Source organism: Cebus imitator, unplaced genomic scaffold, assembly GCF_001604975.1.
Source record: "Cebus imitator isolate Cc_AM_T3 unplaced genomic scaffold, Cebus_imitator-1.0 Scaffold379, whole genome shotgun sequence".
In the NCBI taxonomy this organism is placed as follows: domain Eukaryota; kingdom Metazoa; phylum Chordata; class Mammalia; order Primates; family Cebidae; genus Cebus; species Cebus imitator.
In genome coordinates this window covers 1,515,050-1,536,197 of record NW_016107694.1, presented here as the reverse complement: position 1 = coordinate 1,536,197, position 21,148 = coordinate 1,515,050, and the positions used below count along the sequence as shown (strand labels likewise).

General features: G+C 42.5%; 1 protein-coding gene across 1 annotated transcript in view; it reads left to right on the top strand.

Annotated features, from left to right (window-relative positions):
- Positions 1-6,275: 6,275 nt before the first annotated feature.
- The window catches only part of SDC2 (syndecan 2), a 114,905-nt gene continuing 100,032 nt past the window's right edge, over positions 6,276-21,148 (top strand). The window contains exon 1 of the mRNA XM_017507574.2: positions 6,276-6,949. Coding sequence (XP_017363063.1) covers positions 6,890-6,949 — 60 coding nt within the window. The 5' untranslated portion in view covers positions 6,276-6,889. The remainder of the gene's footprint in view (positions 6,950-21,148) is intronic.

The following is a 21,148-nucleotide window of genomic DNA, read 5'->3' as shown; positions in this document are numbered from 1 at the left end:
TTCATCTCTGTCTTTGAGTGGGTTTATTTGTTTACCAAGAACGAGTAATAAATAACTAGTAAATTTAGCTCTTTAGCTAGGGAAAAATCAGGAATTTACCTTAAGATACCATAGTATCTTGTATATCCTAAAGGAAAAAAATTTATTTTGGTTTCAAAAGAGGCTAGAAAAGGGACTGGGGAAAAAAAGCAGAAACCTACATTATTCTGGAGCCATATGTTCTTTGTTGCTGCTTCTCTCTGTTCATCTGCTTCATTCTTTCCACTTTAGATCAACATTTTCTCTCTCACCACACAAGGACCCCTTAGCACTCCTGGATGACTCCCAGGTCAACAACGTACAATCTAGTTGGACCCTTGAGTTTCTTGGTTCAAATGATCTGAAAGGTGAATCTGATTGGCCACTGATCCACCAAAAAATTGCCTCCCCTACTCCCAGCCCTGTCTACATAAAAGGAGGTGTGGAACCGTTTAGTATGTAACATGCAGGCCCTGTTCTAGAGCCTTGGAGAGGATGGATTTCTAAGAAGAGTCAATGAGGTTAGAGCTAGCTGCCATTAAAGTAATTATCTGCAAAGAGTAGTAATAAGAGTAGTTCCAGCTACTTGGGAGGCTGAGGAAGGAGGATCACTTCAATCCAGGAGTTTGAGGCTGCAGCAAGTTATGATCGTACTACCGCACCCCAGCCTGGGCCAAAGAGTAACACCTGTTTTCTAAAAAGAGAAAGAAAAAAAAAAAAAGAGTGGGACTGTCCATCAATGGATGAAGAAAACGTGGCACATATACACAACGGAATACCACTTAGCCTTATAAAAGAAAGGAGTGGGGCTCTTCCAGCTACAGGGAAGGATTGCTTGAGCCCAGAAGTTGTAGTTCAGCCTGGGCAACATAGCCAGACCCTGTCTCAAAAAAAAGAAATCCTGTCATTTGTGATGATATGGATGAACCTGGAGGACATTATGTTACGCCAGGTGTAGAAGGGTAAATACCACATGATTCTTATGTGGAATCTTAAAAAGTTGATTCATGATAAGTTCAAGAGATCTGTTGTATTTCATGGTGACTATAGCTAACAATATATCATATCCTTGAAAACTGCTGAGAAAAGAGATTTTAAGTGCTCTTACCACAAAAATTAGTTTGTGAGGCAATGCGTTTGTTAATTAGCTTGATTTAATCATTCCACGATGTATACATAATTAAGTAATTAATTTTTTAACAGACAGGTTCTTGCTCTGTCCCCCTGGCTGGAGTGTAGTGGTTCGATCATAGCTCACCGTAACCTTGAACTCCTAGGCTCAAGTGATCCTCTTACCTCAGCCACCCCAGTAGCTGGGACTACAGGTATGTGCCATTACACCCGGCTACATATTTTTAAACAGCATGCTATACACCATAGATACATACAATTTTTATTTGTCAATTTAAAAAATAGTACCATTTTATATAAAATTAATCAAGGTTAGACTTTCCTGTTAAACTGGATATATACAAATGCAATGCAAAGATCTTTCCTGGATTCATACATCCAAGTCCATAAAATTCAAATATGGCTCTTTGAATACTATTCTAGTCCATAAATAATGTTTTTTTTCTTTCTTTCCTTTTTTCTTTTCTTCTTTCTTGCTCTCTTTCTCTCTCTCTCTCATTTCTTTCTTTCTTTTCTTTCTTTTTTTGAAACTGAGTCTTGCTCTGTTGCCCAGGCTGAGTGCAGTGGCGAAATCTTGGCTCACGGCAACCTCCGCCTCTCAGGTTCAAGCAGTTCTCTTGCCTCAGGCTCCCTAGTAGCTGGGATTACAGGTGTGTGCCACCATACCCAGCTGATGTTTTATATTTTTGGTAGGAATGCGGTTTCATCATGTTGGCCAGGCTGGTATCGAATGAACTCCTGACCTTGTTATCCGCCTCCCTCAGCCTCCCAAAGTGCTGGGATTACAGGTGTGGGCTATCACGCCTGGCCCATAAATAATGTATTATTTAAACTATATCTGATTTTATAATGAAATTCATCATGTACCTTATAGTCAAAGATTCATGATTTGAGAACAACTTTTAGTTTAAAAATGAATTAACTCTAACAAGGTTCAAGAAAATTCACGTGCCTAGGCAGTGAGTACCCGAGTTGCAGCAGGTGATCCATACATGCTTGTTGACTGAATGTCAAGTTTTGCTAGTCTTTTAAGAACCATACCACACTGTTAGAAAATCTGACATAAAGGGCCAGGTGGGATGGCTCACACCTATAATCTGAGAACTTCAGGAGGCCAAAGGGGGAGGATCACTTGAGCCCAGGAGTTCGAGACCAGCCTGGGAAAAGAAAGAAAAAGAAAAGAAAAAAGAAAAAGAAAAACTGACACAGTGTTTTGGCGTTTTGTCTCCTGTCTTATTTTATGTATTCTGCCCTTCCTTGATTTTCCTGTGTCCTACTATCCAAACATGTAACAATTTTGTTCAACATCAGCATCATATCATTTTATAAAACTCAAATCTGCCAACTTCCCTGGCAAGGCATTGATGGAGGTGAATAAAGAGAATAGTGGAAAGTTTGAGGCTTAATATATATATTTTTTGAGACAATCTTGTTCTGTTGCCTAGGCTGGAGTGCAGTGGTGTGGTCTCAGCTCACTGCAATTTCTACCTCCCCGGTTCAAGCGATTCTCCTGCCTCAGGGTCCCAAGTAGCTGGGACTACAGGTGTCCTCTGCCACACCTGGCTAATTTCATTTTATTTTTGTATTTTAGAAGAGATGGGGTTTCATCGTGTTGCCCAGGCTGGTCTTGAACTCCTGAGCTCAGGCAATACGCCCACCTCAGCCTCCCAAAGTGTTAGGATTACAGGCATGAGCCACTGCTTGGGCCTGAAAATAGATTTTTTTGGGATTGCCTGTAGATTTTGGTCATGGCCTCAGCTCACTTGCCGTTATTAGCTAACGCTCATTAATGGTTGCCTGGCTGGATTTCCTCTTCCTCTCAGCTTCTGTCATCTTTCAAGTGAATTTCATAAGAGCTGATGCTACCAGATTGATTTCTAGCCCGGGCTCCTGGTAACAGTCCAGGGGGTGCCAAGCAGAACAACAACCGAGAACAACAGAATGGCATCTTTTTTCTTTTCTGCTATCCCCTACTCTGACAGCTCACCTGAGGACAGAACACCTGTTTCTCCATGGTTGTAATGTGGTATCATATGATACTGTATTGACAGAGTCCAAAGTGTCAGTTTAGGTTAAAAACTGTCTTTAGTAGCTTTCGTTTCTATTTTTTCACTTGTCTCGTTCTCTTTATTTTCTATTTTTGTTTACATATTTGCATCTTAATCTCTATGTTCTTTATGTTTAACATTTTCTTCTTCTGAGATTCTTGAAGTGTGGTGATTATTCTTTTATCAATCAATGAAGCTATTTGGGAGGTGACTGGTGAAGCTGTGCCCCTCAAAGCATAGTCTTCAAACCCGAGGACTTAAATTATATTAGCAAAGAACCTTTGGTTCTAGTCACAAGCTATATTTAGTGAATTTTTAAATTATAAAAATTATAAAATTCTGCCAAATTTTAGTCTCCATCAGTTTTTTAAGCGTTTCCATTAGCAAAACACACAAACAGGCCTACATCATTGCAAATTTAGACAAATCCTTATAATACCAGTTGGACTTCCTCTGAACTCTGTCCCCATCCCCACTCAGCATGGGCAACCTCTCTGTAGCCAGCTCTTGTGTACATGCTTTTTATACCATCAGATTATCCTTCTTGCCATGGCTGTTGATAAATCTGAACACAAGATCTTGAATATTTGTTTTCATCGACTTAATATTGTGTCACCTTCAAAACTGTACCAATTCTCTTATTATATATACTCTCAATGGAGTATTTATCATCTTTAAAGAAACAAGTCACTTAGCAAAGATGCTAAGGCTTTTGGCATCTCATAAACACCAAGAGCCTTGGGGTGTGCTTTCAGGGCAACAGACAGATACATCCCTTCAACATGTGTATCCACTTAGTCATTTTTTATCACTGTCTGCCCAAGCTGAATGAGAGAGCATTCACCATGCTTCTTGTTACACGGGTGCCCCAGTAAACAGCAATACCTGTGAGAACCGGCAAAGAGTGGAGTACATTTTCCTGTTTTACTGGAATTCCAATTTGTTTGATGAATACTTAACTCTTGGGGACAATGGAGGTGTGGCCTTGCCTGAAGGCTGGAGAGTAGACTAGGTCTCTTAGGAGGACAGCGCTGATATTTGATGGCTCTTTGCATGTATTTTGCATTGCTGATTTTCCTTTGGAGCCTTCTTTTAGAAGTCTCCTCATCTCATGAAATTCTTCAAACCACAAAGACTCTATCTTAAAAATAAGGGCACTAGGCTGGTGGCTCATGCCTGTAATCCCAGCACTTTGGGAGGCTGAGGCAGGAGGATCACTTGAGTCCAAGAGTTTGAGACCAACCTGGGCAACAATGGAAAACCCTATCTCTATAACAAACACAAAAATTAGCTGGTGCAGTGGCCTGCGCCTGTAGTCCCAGCTACTTGGTAGGCTGAGGCAGGAGGATTGTTTGAACCTGGGAGGTCGAAGCTACAGTGAGCTGTGATCACCACTGCACTCAAGCCTGAGCAACAGAGTGAGACCCTGTCTCGAACAAAACAAAATAGAACAAAAACAAACAAACAAAAGAAAGGCTGTGGTTAATTCTTTCAAAAGCTAAGTGGAGCCCACATTGGCACAGGTGCCAGCTACAGTGTCTGTGGAATCAGAAGCATCATCGGATGTCATAACTTCTGGCCTCTTGCTCTTTTTCTTCTTTCTCCTTTGCTTAGTCTTCTATGTCGCTATATTACCTTTTTGGTTGCCAGTGCCTTAGATTTGCTCATGAGCATTTCTAGGTTTTGTAGTGGGCACACAAAACCAAAGAATTGAGTGTCTCCGAGTTTGAATTGTAATTCTCCAGTTAAATTTCTTTCTTTGAGATTTATTGCAGTAATAGGTTACTAAAACATTGTAATTCTCACTTAGGGTATGACTGTATTTTATTCTAATACTGAGTTGAAAAATTACCATGGCCTCATATCTGTATATCTACATCTGTGTATTTTAAAGGCTCACAACTTGTATACGGTATAAATTGAGCTTTAGAGCAAAATTTATTCAAGATAATACTTGTCATGTGTCTTTATGTACCAGGAATGAGAATACAGTGGTGAACAGACAGAAAAGTCTATGGTCTCCTGTAGTGGGCATTCTAGGAGCAAAATGGCTTCATAACTCATTTACTCCATAAGTCAGAGAGAAAAATGATGGTACAAACTGGAAGGGGTTGTGTGTAAAATTCGTGACAGTAAGAAAAAGAAAAGAAACCAGAAGGAAATACGCATTTGCCGTGTTCTGTAATATGCCATAGACATTGGATTGAAAGGAAAAAAAAATAACTTTGTAACAAAATATTTCATGTCAGTTACTTCCATTTAGAAAATACATGTTCATTATTTTCTTCAAACTAGAAATTACTTTATCCCTCTTTTCTTTGAAGTTATCTTAAATCTGTTATTATTCAGGGTCTCTATCCAACTTTTCATCAAATTACCCTATTTGTAGCTTCCAAACGTTAACACCTCTCTGCTGAAATGGAGCCTATAAAAAGCCTCAGGGGCATAAACTGTATGTGAGGCAGAAATGGTATTTAAGCCCTTAATGAAGTTAGGAGCTTTCAAACTGTTGCATTTTGGGTTTACAGGATCCTTCCTCCTTGTCTCTTTCTTTGGGGGTGCGGGAGAATTTGGGAGTGTGGGAAATACTCTCACTACATATCGATTACATTTAGTCTTCTCTTTTAAAATGCAGTTTTCTTAAGCTGGGGATTTATGAACACCCCACATTGCTTGAAGGCATCTTACACTCCCCCCCCCCCCCCCCCCCCCCCCCCACAACTCACAAGGCAGTTTCTTCCTACTGGTCGAATTCTCAACGCAGAAAGCTACGTATGTTTCTCGTTTCTTCACTAATTGTTCTCTAGAAAAGGGATAGTGAAGAGAAAGAGAAAAGAAAACAAGGAAGAAAAGAGCATAGAGAAGGAGGCAGGAAAAGTGGGGAGAGAAAGGAAGAAAGGGAGCGAGAAAACGCAGAAGCCCAGGTTTGCCGGTGAGCAGACCCGGCGCAGCCAGACCGTGGAGCCGCGACGCCCACTGGTCCTCGGAGCTGCCAATCGGGATGTAATCCTGTAGGAATTTCTCCCGGGTTTATCTGGGAGTCACACTGCCGCCTCCTCTCCCCAGTCGCCCGGGGGAGCCGGGAGAAGCAGGCTCGGGAGGGAGGGAGGGAGGGAGCCCGAGGAAAAGAGGAGGAGGGGAAGGAGGAGGAGGACCCGAGGAGGGAGGCGCGGCGCGGGAGGAGGAGGGACGCAGCCGCGGCAGGGGCCCCACTCGGACGCGCTGCTCTCCAGATACTCCCGGAGCTCCAGCCGCGCGCATCGCGCGCCACCGCAGCTCTGCCCCCAAAACTTCTGCCGCAGCTCCCTTTCAAGCCAGCGATTTTATTCCTTAAAACCAGAAACTGAACCTCGGCACGGGAAAGGAGTCCGCGGAGGAGCAAAACCACAGGAGAACAAGAAGGGCTTCAGAGAGCAGCCTCCCCGGAGCACCAACTCGGTGTCGGGAGTGCAGAAACCAACAAGTGAGAGGGCGCCGCGTTCGCGGGGCGCAGCTGCGGGCGGCAGAAGCAGGCGCAGGAGGAGGAAGCGAGCGCCCCCGAGCCCCGGGCCCGAGCCCCCGAGCCCGAGCCGCAGTCGCTGCGGCTACACTGCTCCGGATTCTCGTGCGCGGGCTGCGCGGAGCGCTGGGCAGGAGGCTTCGTTTCACTCTGATTGCGAGCGGCGGCTGGGAGCAGCCGGTCCCTCGGGAATATGCGGCGTGCGTGGATCCTGCTCACCTTGGGCTTGGTGGCCTGCGTGTCGGCGGAGTCGGTGAGTGGGCCGGGGGTGGGGGGACGCGCGCGCCGTTTGGGGTGCTCCAAGCTACGAGAGGAGCCCGTAGGGAATAGGGGAGCGCCACCTGGGGAACCCCCTAGCCTTTCACCCCCATACACCGGAGATCCGCTGGGACAAATGCGCTCGCCCGGCCACCCTTTCCCACTCTTCCCTTCCTCAGAAAAGCGCTGCTCGCTGGCGTTGCCCCACGGTCCTCGGGAATGAGGGCACGAGAATTGCAGTTTGGTCTAGCTGCAGAGGCCCCTGAAGTCACTCTCAACTTCTCCGCCTTCGGCGGGTCTTGCTGCGTGGTCCGGGAAGGATGGAGGGGAAAGGGTGGCAGGAGCGGGGAGCCGGGGTCGGGGTCGGGCCCGCGAGGGAACAGCTCCGCTCCGCGCGCTCCTGGAGACCCAGGAATGACCTGGAAACTTCGGGGTCCCTTCCTCCACACACCATCCCCGCACGCCAGCTTTCCTACTTGACTGCATGCAAGTTCTGGGGGAGATAGGGGGGCAGATTTAAGAGACCCGCGAGTGTCCAGAGAGAAAAGTTTGCAAAAGTTCTTTTGTTTGATGCTCCCTGCGGCTAGGGCGAGGTAACCGACCCTACGTGGAATCGCAGTCTGCGGTCCCGCAAGGGGACACTGGGGGTTGCCCGGAATGCGTCCGAAAATGGTGGGACGCCGGCCACTGGATTCCCAGTCCTGCAGCGACCCCCTCCTCGTTGAGGGGCGGAGGTTGGACCGAGGAGCGCCTGGTGCGGGAGGACATTTTAATATAAGTTGCCCGGGAGTGCGGCAAGCGGGGCGAGGCCGGGTACGTGTGACACGGCACTCGGCCTCGGTCGCCTGGCAGCTCAGGGACAGAGGCTTCCCTCCCGCCACTCTCGCCCTCTCTGGCCCTGGCGGGGCGCTTCTGAGGCCGGCAGGAGTCTTACTCCTGCGGGGCGCCTGCGGGCACCCAGCCTCCCCTCCCCTGCCCTGGCAGTGGGAACTTGATTTCTCCTTTTGGTCGCGCTTCGAGGGCTGGAGCTTGTTTCCCCCACGTCGCCCAATGAGTGCCCTCTAAAGGGAACTGCCTCCTTGGCCTCCTCTCGTCCCCGGCTGCCTCTACCTGGGCGCCTGGAGCTCTGTCTGGCCAGGTGGAAGCCCTGGCACCCCACATTTCGTCTGCAGCCTCAGTGCCCTCTGGGGTCTGAGTTAGGGAGTGCGGCTGTTTCTGGCCTTTCTGGTTCCCCATGTCCTCTCCCTTTGCCACCTAATAACGTGTCAATTTCTTATTAATTGAATTGTCTCTTCAAAGACAAATTATATCATCTTAAGGTCTTTAGGTGGTTTTATGAGTTTGAGTTCCCCCACCGGCCCCCCCCCCCTTTTTGTGCTGAGGCTAGTTTAAGACTGGGAAACCTCTTTGGCATCGAGGGGCAGATGGACATTTTTAATCGGTGTTGGAGTCTGTGTGTGTGCTAGCAGGTCTCCATACGTTCTTACTGGTTGGAAAGCATGTAGAATTGGAAACTGTGCAGACTACATAAGTATTTTGGTCGTTCAGGTTGCAAAATAGAACTCCGAGCCTTATCAGTGTTTTCTTTTGGCAAATGATGGTTTAACCCGTTAGTATTAGTTATCTCTCAGCCAGTTATGACGAACTTTGGCTCATTGTACACCAAAAGGCAGCAGTTCTCTTGTTTATTTCAGATAAACGTTGTTGCTCATCTTGTTGCAAAACAGGGCAAAGGGACAACTTCATCTAATAAATTTCAAAAGAAGCCTGCCTAAAAAACTGTACATGGGTAAGGAGGACTTTTCTTTTCTTTTCTTTTTTTTTTTCCTCTGAGTCTTATACAGGGATTTGCTAGGAAATATTAGTGTTTTGGGATTCTGGAGAAAGAGTGTTTCTGTTTTCTGCCCCTCTTCGTTTTTGCATAAATCTGCCAGGGCTCCTTAAGGAAATTTTTTGGCGGAACTATATACCTGTCCTCCCTGGTGACAGCTTTCCTCTGAGCTGTGTATCTTTGAGGTTCTAATATTTCTCAGTTTGAACCACAACTGGATGCTTTCCGAGTGAACTGCTTCATTGTGATAGACACTATTTTCAGTAATTGGAATATCATCCAAAAAGGGTAATTAGATATTTATATAATGTCAACTTGGAGACTAGCAGAGAATCTCTGTTAGGCAGTGAGTCAGTCTTTCTCAATAGAAGCCATTTCAAGGCCCAGAATGGCTAACAGTCCATTTAAATTACTTTTTCAGTCTCTGTTTCATGTACAGCAGCAAAAATATACATGAAGTCAAAAGACTTAATTTTAAGTAAATTAGCAATTATAGAATATTATTTCCAGGACTTTGCGCTTTAATTTGGAAACTGCAACTGTTTCCTGGGATTTAGCAGTAGTGATCTGGGTTTAAAGCCTCTCTTTAAAGGGAAGAAAGGAAAACTGCCTATAGTTACTGAATTCTTGAGTTTTATTTTGAGCTCTAGGGAAAAAAAAGAGGTTCTCAGGAACTAAGGCTCAAAACTGCCTATGAAAAGGAACCGGTAGCTGTTCCTTTATGGATCCTGGAGACAGCTGGGAAAGCCTGTTCCTAGTAATCCATTCATACTTTTTACACTAGCAAGTTAGGACTTTCACTGCGGAACACCAGGCAAGGGGAAAATCTGACTGAGTGTGGCAGTAGTGATATGCTGCTGGTTTTCTGTCCATTTTGTACATGACTGTTTATCTTTAGAAATAATATATTGCAGACTGCTATAAACACATAATTTGAACTGGAAATATGTTTAAGAAAAGGAAGTGTTTTGAACTAGAGGAATTTTATAAACATTCTTAGATGTCTGTAAATTAAAAGAAACTGTCAAGTCATTTGGACCCATGCATTATCTCCCCCTGTATTATGAAAGGCAGACTCTGGAAAGTTTGCATTAGAAGGGTAACTAAAATTGAAATCATGTAACTGTTTGCAGTTCTTTAGAAAACATAGTTTGGCTGTTTTATGGGTGAAACAAATTGCTTTTGCTAGGGAATTTTATAAAAACAAAGGCTCTTTCTCTTTTAGTTGGATATTAGCAGTAGGTAGATGTCATTTAAGAAGGAAAGATCTTATATGATCAGGCTTGTAGAAAATGGATGTCTGAGAAGCAATTTGAGCATGCGCTTCGGCTCCTGCTTCTAGGACCTGATAGTTTAGTTTTTTTTTTTTTTTTCTCATTTATTTATTTTATTGTGTTTTAGGTTTTGGGGTACATGTGAAGAACATGCAAGATTGTTGCATAGGTACACACGTGGCAGTGTGATTTGCTGCCTTTCTCCCCGTCACCTACATCTGGCATCTCTCCCCTTGCTAGCTCTCCCTGACTCCCCACACCCCACTGTCCCTCCCCTATTTCCCCCCAACTCACCCCAGGTGGTAACCACCCTTCGAGGGGGGGGGTAGCTTACCGGGGCCTGTGTAATGTGATCACTCAAATGGCGCCTTGGATAATCATTAGTTTGGGAAGGATTTCAAAAGGTGAGCTAGTTTGTTCCCTAGGTGGAACTAGTTTTCAAGTCTCCAAAAGCCCCAGAGACCTGACTGGCCAGCTAGAGGTGGCTTGGAGTCTCCTTAGGTTGGCAAGGCCCCCGAGGCTGACCAGTCACGCAGAGCCCCACCAGTCCTTTCATTAAGATTTATAGGGAGTCCAGTCAAGCCACTGCGCTGTTGGCATACCTGCCAATGGGGATCCAAGGAATGGCATCTGAGTTTAGATTCTCACTAGATTGTCCTTCTTCCATTGATAAAAATTAAACTAAAAGATTTTGCCCATGCTTTTCTTCTTCCCAAGGCAGAAAGGTGCACTGCAGAATCTCAAAACCACTGAATTCTTTCCATAGACTAGTAGCCAAAATAAAGCCTTAGAGAAAAGCCAGAAGTAATGAAGAAGAATCTTTGCTAAAACAAGCTACTCTTATTTAACTTTTTAAGTCAGCTGTGCCAGCACTATCATTTTGATTCTAGTCATTTGGATTTAAATCTTGAGGAAACCCTGGACTCATTCATCTTTGTTGGTTTCCATGTCCAGTCTGACTCTAAATTCAGCTGTGCATTCATCCTGCAAATATTTATTTCCTGCCTACCAGGTGTTTAGGGTAAAGCAGTGAGCAAAGCAGGCAAATATACCCCTGCCTTCTTGGAGCTTGCATTCTAGTGATCTTTCCCTTCATTTTTTTATGCCTTCAGTGGCCAGTGTGAAACTTCTGCAGGAGTGCCAACTGGCCCCAGAAGCCCCTGGCCCATGGGAACCTGCATTTAAAGATGCGGCATCAACAGGTGTTTACCCGGCTGCTGGCCTAAGCTCAGCATTGCAGAGGGGTCAGGGGTTTCAAAACGTGGTTTCTTCTCACAACGCTAATCTTTTTTTTTTTTTTTTCTTGAGATGGAGTCTCATTCTGTCGCCCAGGCTGGAGTACAATGGCATGATCTTGGCTCACTGCAACCACTGCCTCCCAGGTTCAAGCAATTCTCCTGCCTCAGTCTCCCGAGTAGCTGGGACTACAGGCACGTGCCACCACACCAGCTAATTTTTGTATTTTTAGTAGAGACGGGGTTTCAGCATGTTGGCCAGGTGAGTCTCCAACTCCTGACCTCAGGTGATCCACCCGCCTCGGCCTCCCAGAGTGCTGGGATTACAGGTGTGAGCCAGCATGCCTGGCCGGTGATCTCTTGTAGTGCTAATCTTGTTGGGAGAGAAAATTCCTTTCAAATGAAGAGCTTTCCTTTCTTTTTTTCTTCCTTGGGGGCTTGCCAGCTTGTGCTTCTATGTCATTACCCTTGTAGTCGCCATTTCTGGCCCAGATACTTACATGCAGTTTGGTTTCTCCTCCACCACTTTGATCACATTGCTCATGGTCTAGACACCTCTGACTGTCCTTGTTTTCATGGTGTATAGTCTCTGCACCTCTGCTGGATTTATAAGCTACTCCGTAATAGCCTTCCTTTCTAGTTACCCCCTTGATCACTTTCTGTTATGTCTCCCAGCCCTGGCCAATTGGTATCACTGTCATGAACGCTCCCTGTACATTGCTACCCCTTCAGTGTTTCTCCTTTTAAATGCTGTCAGGTAAATCCAAGCTCCAAATAGCTTTTTGTGGCTGATCCAGCCCTATTGTTTTTAATCCTTCTGTAAGTAGCGAGGCAGATTGATGATCAGAATCGTTGGAAGTATGTGAAAATACAGATTTCAGACCTCCTCTCAGACTTACACAATCAGAAGCCTGAATGGGGGTGGGTGTGTAGGGGAATCTGTATTTTTATAAAGCAACCAAGGTGATTCTAATGAATCAGTCTTATTTGGGAATCGCTGGTCTAGATCACAGCATTACCCCTTAATTATGTGCTATTCTGTGTTACTACTAGGGTTCTCAGCAGTAGCTGGGCTTAGAGTACAAAGGGCTTGGGCTTGGGAGGTAGTCAAGTCTGGGTTCAGATGCTGGTACCTGGCCATTTAATGTGTCAGAACTTGGACAGTATATTAAAGCTCTGAGTCACTTACAAAAGTGTATGTGTGTAAGTTGGACCTAAGAATGCCTTTAAATATGCCTGTTGTGAAGATGAAATGGAGGGAGCATTAAATGGTGCTTGAGGCACAGAAGATACTAAATTTTTTTCTTCTCTTCCTCTCTTGGCCTCTTTTTTTGGGCAATGAAAGGAATGAAATGAGGGAGCCATGTAAGATGTTCTTACTTCTCTGACATTATAAAAGGTGAATTTTCTCTCCCATCAAGATTAGTGCTGTGGGAAGAAACCATATTTCCAAACCTCTTACGCCTGTGCAGTGCTGAGCTCAGGTTAGGAGCTGAGTAAACACCTGTTGATGCTGCATGTTGAAGGGCAGGTACCTGTGGGCCAGGGTATTTTGGGGTTGGTTGGCACTCCTGCAGAACTGCCACGCTGGCCACTGAAGGCATTATGGTTCAGGGTCAGCTGAATACACCAGCCTCCAGTGGACCTGGGCTGGTTGTCCAGTTTTGTTGCCTCTGCACTCTGTGTCATCAACATTGCAGGGTTGGTGTCAAGAATAAACAAGTCATTGATGTAATGTCCCGACACATCAGCAGTGTGCAATCACACCTCCTCCTGTTTCCTGTGGCTGTGCTAAGATCCCAGCACATCAGAAGGAGCAAGTTAGAATTTAGTCTGTATCATGTGTTGGTATGCCGTTGGTCATTTAGAATGGGTTGGCAGGAGTAGTGAGTAAATTTGGGGGAACTGAAGGCAGAAAAAGGTGTATTTTTATATTTTTAAGAGTGGAAAAGCATGAAATTTCTTCTTTTACTATTAAAAATCGTGATTGCATTTTGTTAATTCTGTTTCCAGGGCAGCATTAGCTTTAGCAACGAGGATAGAGGGGTGACTGCCTCTGATAGGAGAGGACACTGTTGAAATAGAATTGTGGATGTCTGTTTTTCTTGAGTATCTCAAAGAATTGGTAGGAGTGGGAGAAGGGAGCCTTGAAGTCTTTGGAGATTTTCTGTTTGCATTTCACATCAGCAGAGTGAAGCCAATGAGTATGCAGCTGGTGGTGTGATAGCCAATGCACAGTCTCAGAAAAATGGAAAAATGTTATTACAGACATGTTTTCACATTTTTTTCTCTACCGTTCAATCTATTTTGGAAAAATGTCACACAGACTCAGTAAATATTCTCTTTACAAAGCATTTTGGTATTTTTTAAAAATGATTATACAGGTATATTAAATACAAGTTGCTCTGCTATTTAAGGAGTATGTGCAGTTAATAGAATTGTCTCATGGTAAGACACATGAAACAGGATACACAGTTATTATGGGAAAATTATTTTTTTCAAGCTCTTTAAAAGGAAAAGTTAAGTTTGTCCTCCCTCCCTCCCTCCCTTCCCTTCCCCTCCCCCTCCCCTCCCCCTCCCCTCCCCCTCCCTCCCTCCCTTCCTTTTTCTTTCTTTCTTTCTTTTTTTCTTTCTCTCTCTCTCTCTTTCTCTCTCTCTTTCTTTCTCTTTCTATCTTGTCTTGTCTTGTCTTGTCATCTTATCTTATCTTATCTTATCTTAACCTTATCTTGTCTTACTGTCACCCAGGCTGCAGTGCAGTGGCACAATTGAGGCTCACTGCAGCCTCCTCCCGCCGTTGAAATGCTTCTTCTGCCTCAGCCTCCCGAGTAGCTGGGATTACAGTGTGCACCTCCAGGCCTGGCTAATGTTTTGTATTAGTAAAGATGGGGTTACACCATGTTGGCCAGGCTGGTCTTGATCTCCTGACCTCAACTGATCCACCTTCTTTGGCCTCCCAAAGTGCTAGGACTACAGATGTAAGCCACTGCATGCAGCCGAGTTAAGTATGTATTTCTGTGTAATTTATTATTAAATGTAATTACAATACACTAAACATATGACATTTTAAGTCAAGGCAAAAGCAAGGTTTTGTACACATGTAATTAATGATCTCAATCCCTGTGGGACCTCAGTTTTCCCATCTCTAAAATGATGGAGTTGAACTAGAGATCTCTCTGTCTTTAATATTTACTTTTTCTGCACTTCAGGGTGTAGTAGGAGAAATGTTAAGATTAACTTAATATGTAATTATTAATCCCCTGTCAAATACTTCTGATTTTATTATTGAAACATGGAGTTCATTCACATTGCAGAAAGGTAAGTAATTTCTAATAGTTCACGGTAACCTGTTATCTTGAATTGAGTACTCGTTTATTAGAAGTGTATACATTGTCCTGAGTTTTCATGATCTAATGTCTAGTTGTATTAATCGGCTCTCACTCTGCTAATAAAGACATACCTGAGACTGGGTAATTTATAAAGGAAAGAGGTTTAATAGACTCACAGTTCCACATGGTGGGGGAGGTCTCACAATCATGGTGGAAGGTGCAGAGGAGAAGCAAATGCACGTCCTACATGGGGGCAGACAAGAGAGCTTGTGCAGGGGAACTCCCATTTATAAAACCATCAGATCTTGTGAGACCGACTACTCAAACTGTTCCCATGTATTAATTATTTCCACCTGGCCCTGACCTTGAAACATGGGGATTATTACAGTTCAAGGTGAGATATGGTTGGGTCCACAGTTAAACCATATCACTAGTATTTTTAAATGTATTTCTGATACAAGCCAGTGTAACATAAAGAACAGCTGAGTGGTAAAAATCACTTCCACTTTAGATGGAAGGTAACATGACTCAATATAATCTGGGGGGCTTTTTAAACCATAAGTCTCATAAAGTGTTTTACCATCCTTATAAGTTTTCTGGCCTGGATCTCCATTTCCAGAGTGGGGCTTTTCACTGGTGCCTTCCTTTTGGTCCCTTTTAGAGCACTTGAGCCTGGTCTGAGTACTGTGCAGACAACAAGCAAGAATCAAAATGAGCAGACTATGGTAGTGTTGCCTGCGTTTGGATACACTTACTATGTAACCTTGGGCAAGTTTCTTAGCCTTTCTGAGCTCAGTTTTCTCATCTGTAAAATGAAATACCTAAGATAAGTTTTTAGGATTATGTGAGACACAATAGGTAGGGGCTTTTTAGCATAAGGGAATGTCCATGCTTTGTGTCACATGCTTGTTATAATTCCTGGTTTTCTGCCTCTCTGAAGAATAAGGGCTTGGCACACACATTCCATGGGCTCATCTGATGAGCTCTAGCCCAGAGGGTAACTCACTCAGCATATGCATGCTGAAGCCTACTTTTTCATAACTGGAGCTTTCTTCTTGTCTGGGGTAGACTAGTTCTATGCTGAGATATTGGGAATATGTTTGTAGTCAGCTTTTACCGAAAAGTGGGATGATGTGAGAAAATATGCCATTTATTATTTCTGGCTGATGAAAGGTTCCTTACAGGGACAGGACAAATCTTTGTTGAGATGTGAAAAGCTCATCTTTTCCAGTAATTTTACCTCTGCAGATATGTCCGAAGGAAAGCATTACCAGGTTAATAGTGTTTAAAAATATGTTTGTTGAAGCCTTACTTATAATAGCTAAAAAAATGGAAACAACCTGAGTGTACAATAATAGAGTAATTGTTAAATAAAAGATTATTTATACATATAAATATATGGCCATTATATTTATAAATATATGGCCATTAGAGATTTATTTGAAGGGCATTTATAACTTGGAAAATATAGTACACAGAAAGTTGGATATAAAACTATATATAGTGAGACCTTGGTTATATTTTAAAAGATATGTGTGTATAAAGATAATGTATATATACAAATCTATACATGCCATAGAACTGTGTAGATGCACACACACACAAACACATACAGGATGAATACAAGTAAAACTAGGAAAATCAGAATAAGATTGGTATATTGTATCAATCATTGTATCAATATCAATATCCTTGTTGTGATGTTTACTGTAGTTTTATAAATGGGGGAAACATGGAAGGGGCACAAGAGATCTTTCTATTATTTCTTACAACTCTGTGTGAATCTACAGTTATCTCAACAAAAATTTCAATTAAAAAATGGCACCAGAGCTAGATCGTTGTTCAAGTAAGTTCTGCTGATCCTTCAGAGAAAGATAATTGTTACGGAGCTTAGAGAGTGATGGAAGGCTGTCCCTTTCCATTTTAGGAGATTAGCATCACTCTGTGTCAAAACCAGACAAGAAGAGCAGAAAAAACAAACCTGTAGACCAATGTCATTTATATTAGATGTCAAAATTTTAAATAGAGTATTACCAAATTGAACACAGCAGTTTATTAAAAGAATAATTATGAGCCCAAATGGGATTTATCCAAGGAAAGTTTCAACATCAGAAAAACAGTACAGATATTAACAGTTTAAGGGAGATATAATCATCTTAACAGATGCAGAAAAAGCACCTGACAAAAGAACATGTGAAAGTATTAATATAAAGGTCCCTAAATTCTGGTTAACTGAAGGCATATTATATTTGGCTAGTACATGTGTGCTTAGGACTCAATTCACTTGACATGTTTAGGAACCAAAAGGCCTCTGTTTACAAAGTCGTTAGGCAACAGTCTCTAGTTGCATGAGTGACAGGTGTGTGACAACCCAATAAAGGATGGGCCATGACATATATAGATTCTAATTCATATGGAGTTGTTCCAGCATTGCCCAGGTTCACTGTGTACTCCCCCAAATCAAGAAAGTGAAAGAGATGGTTTTGAATGTTTTAGAATCAGATAAATTGGGGTTCAGTTTCTGGTATTACCACTTAAAAGCTACGTGACCTTAAAAGCCATGAGAAATCTCTTATCATCTCCAAGCCTGTTTCTTCAGTATAAAACTGGGGTTAGAATATTTTGCTTTTTGGTTAGTTTGAAGATTAGCCTCAATGGTGACTAAAGTCTTCTGTCCCAAGCCTGACCTGTAGTAGGTGTTTTAAACCTGTTGGTTTCTCTTTTCTTCTATCTTTTAAGTTTTGTGATTCTGCAGTATATTGTATGCTTATATGTAAATATATATGCATATGTTTCATGTTTCTTACTTGCATCTGACTCTTGACACTATGGGACATATATTTTCACAAATTTAAAATTGGTTTATTTTTAATCAAGCAACTTATGATGCTTAATTATATTTTTTGTTTCCCCCATCACCCATTTTTCCTTAGCTAAAAGTTGCATACAAGTTGGAAATTTAGTTAAGACTGGAAAATCTTTGGTAGTACTTGTGATTATAATTGTAAAATACTTGAAGGTCAGCATTGGAACCCTAAATTTTAAACAGTTTTATATAAATTTACTAATGAATTAAAATCTTTATTTATATCCCACTTCTGAACTCACTTAGATAAGAGTGGTGTTGTGATTTGATTATTAGATTTGATTAGATTTTGTGATTCTGATTAGCTATTGAATTAAGTTTTATACTTGATAAGTCAGTTTAACAGTTGACACACATTACTGTAAGCCTACTAAGGACAAAGCTCTTTGTTGGTTCTGCAAGTTAAAAAGAAATTATGACATGGTACCCACCTTCAACTAACTACTGTCTGTCTACTTTATGATTATTTAGAGAACTGATGATGAGTTGGGCAAACACTTAACTAAATATGTGTTATGTGTAAAATGTGTCAGTTTTTGTTGAATCTAGTTGGATATTCGTACAATCAAAATTGTCATAAAACAACAATGGAGAAGGCTAAGAAGAACCCCTTGGAGAAGAGAAGTCACTTGTCTCCTGGAAAAACAAAACCTTCCTAAAACCTTCCTTGAAGTGGCACAGTATGTTGGAGAAAAATCAGAATTCTGTTGATGACTTGGAGACACTGGATTTTCTTTCCCTCCCTCCCTCCCTCCCTACCTCCCTCCCTCCCTTCCTCCCTTCCTCCCTTCTTCCTTCTTCCTTCCTTTCTTTTCTTTTCTTTTCTTTTTTCTTTTTTTTCTTTTCTTTTCTTTTCTTTTTTCTTTTCTTTCGTCTTTCTGTCTTTCTTTCCTTCTTTCATTTTCCCTTTCATTTCCTTTCCTTTCCAATGGGGTTTCACCATGTTGGCCAGGCTGGTCTTGAACTCCTGACCTCAGGTGATCCCCCTGCCTCGGCCTCCTAAAGTGCTGAGATTACAGGGGTGAGCCACCACACCCGGCAGAGACACTTGATTTTCACGTTTCTCTTTTTTCCAATCTTCTCTTCAAAGAAAGACCTCCAAATGGTAAAGTGTACAAAAGGTACAAGGTGCAAGAAATTGTTTAGAACAGGAATGAACGCTTGATGTTTCTATCAGGGGAGAAAGAACCTTACATTTCAACCAGTCTGATTCCCCATATTCTATAAACTTTGGGCTCCTAAAAGTGAGAGCTGGGCCTTTGTATATAATATATATTTGTACATTATATACATCATATATTATATACATTACATATATTATATGTATCAGGTGAAAACATGTAAGAGATGGAATCTCACTCTGGTGCCCAGGCTGCAGTGTAGTGGTGTGATTATGGCTCATTGCAGCCTCAAACTCCTGGGCTCAAGGCATCTTACTGCCTCAGCCTCCTGAGTAGCCAGAACTACAGGTACCAGTTCTGGCTAAGTTTTTGTTGTTGTTGTTGTTCATGTGGGGTCTCACTATGTGGCCCAGGCTGTGGACCTCATATTACGTGTTCTGTTAAGATTGAATAGCCTTAGCTAAGTAATGAAAGAGGTATAAAAGTGTTGGGTTAATTCTCACTGTATTTTGGATTTTGCTTTTTTAGTTTTTTGTAACTGGGCTATAGAGCTGGAATTGACTTTTTTTTTTTTTTTTGAGACGCAGTTTCACTCATGTTACACAGGCTAGAGTGCAGTGGCGCGATCTCGGCTCACCACAACCTCCGCCTCCTGGGTTCAGGCAATTCTCCTGCCTCAGCCTCCTGAGTAGCTGGGATTACAGGCACGCACCACCATGCCCAGCTGATTTTTTGTATTTTTTTAGTAGAGATGGGGTTTCACCATGTTGACCAGGATGGTCTCGATCCCTTGACCTCGTGATCCACCCGCCTCGGCCTCCCAAAGTGCTGGGATTATAGGCTTGAGCCACCGTGCCCGGCCTGGAATTGACTTTTTAAAGGAAACACATCCAGAGAAGTTAAGTGATTTATCCAAGATTACATAGATAATTAGTGGCACAGTTGTAAATTTAGCTGAGGTTGTTTTATTAGTATTTTTTCTTATCATAAAACGTTCCTTCTCTGCCTGCTTCTACTCCCTCATTCCCCACGTTAACGATTAACACCTAATGCACTTACTTCCGACGCATGTTTGATAAATAAATGAAATACCATGGAACATACATTTTATGTTATACATTCAGCATCAATGTGGTTAGTGGGTTTTGTGCAGAATCCTTTAGTGTTTAGATATTTTTTCAATTTCCAGCAAAACTGTGCTCCAACTAATTCTTTTACCTGCTGGTGACACTTTGGGCTAATTATGGGAGGAGAGTTGAGAGCACTGAGATTTGGAAGACGCAGAGACTGAAATAGAGTTGACTTATGTCTTAGGAAGATTTTGGAGACTTATAGATAGAAAGGGAGATAAAAGCTTCCTGGAGATAAGAATCGGGACCAGAAGCAAAATCCTCATGAATTAATGCTGCATTTTCTGGTGGAAAAAAAGGTTGCTATTGTAGTTGACAGAAAAAAGAGCATTCCTTGGGTTTTTGTACTAAAAATATGTAAGTGCCTTCCAGGAAAGAGTCTGATGTACTCACAGCCTAGGTAGAAGTGCTTTTTTACCCATTTCCTTTTGCCAGTCTTAAATGTAGGCTCTTCTTTTCTCCCAAGAGTTTCCTCTTGAATATTGGCCAGGCGCAGTGGCTCATGCCTGTAATTCCAGCACTTTGGGAGGCTGAGGCAGGCGGGATCACGAGGTCAGGAGTTCGGGACCGGCCTGGCCAACATGGTGAAATGCCGTGTCTACTAAAAATAGAAAAAAAAAAAAAATTAGCCAGGCATGGGGGCAGGTACCTGTAATCCCAGCTACTCAGGAGGCTGAGGCAGGAGAATTGCTTGAACCCAGGAGGCAGAGGTTGCAGTGAGCCAAGATTGCACCACTGTAGTCCAGCCTAGGGGGACAGAGCAAGACTCCATCTAGAAAAAAGAGAATAAAATTCTTTTATTGATTTTACAAAAATTGATTTTGTAAATTTTATCGTAACACATATATTTGAGTCAAGCTTTTTCAGAAAAATAAGTCTGATATATTTTTAAGGAAAGAATTTATTAAAAGGCAGTAACATTAAAAATTACGACAACCCTCTCCTGCTATATAGTTAGAACTATGATAGGCATTTTCCATTCATTGTCTATAACTGGCTCACAACTGCTAGGCAGTATTACTTGCCAAGGCTGCATTTTATGTGGTCCAGCATAAGTTAGATCCTCAGTTTTTTTTAGATTTAAATCGTCTTGCTATGATACTGTAATATTTCCAGAGAGCAGTGAAAGTGTCTAAATGTGTCAGTATTGTTTAATGTAGTCTAATGGGTGCAACCCTGAATCATGAGGTGTCTAATGGTTGCAGCCTCAAATCATGAAGTGTCTAATGAATGGTTGCAACCCCGAATCATGAAGTGTCAAGAGTCTTCCTTTTCATTGGTTGGCCTAATCCTCCAGGTCACTGATATTCTGATTTCTTTACCAACTTTTAGCATATTGCTTTGATAGCTTCTGTCAGTAAGCTTCAGTCTGGTGATGGGAGAACTAAGAGGTAGAATTAATGGAACC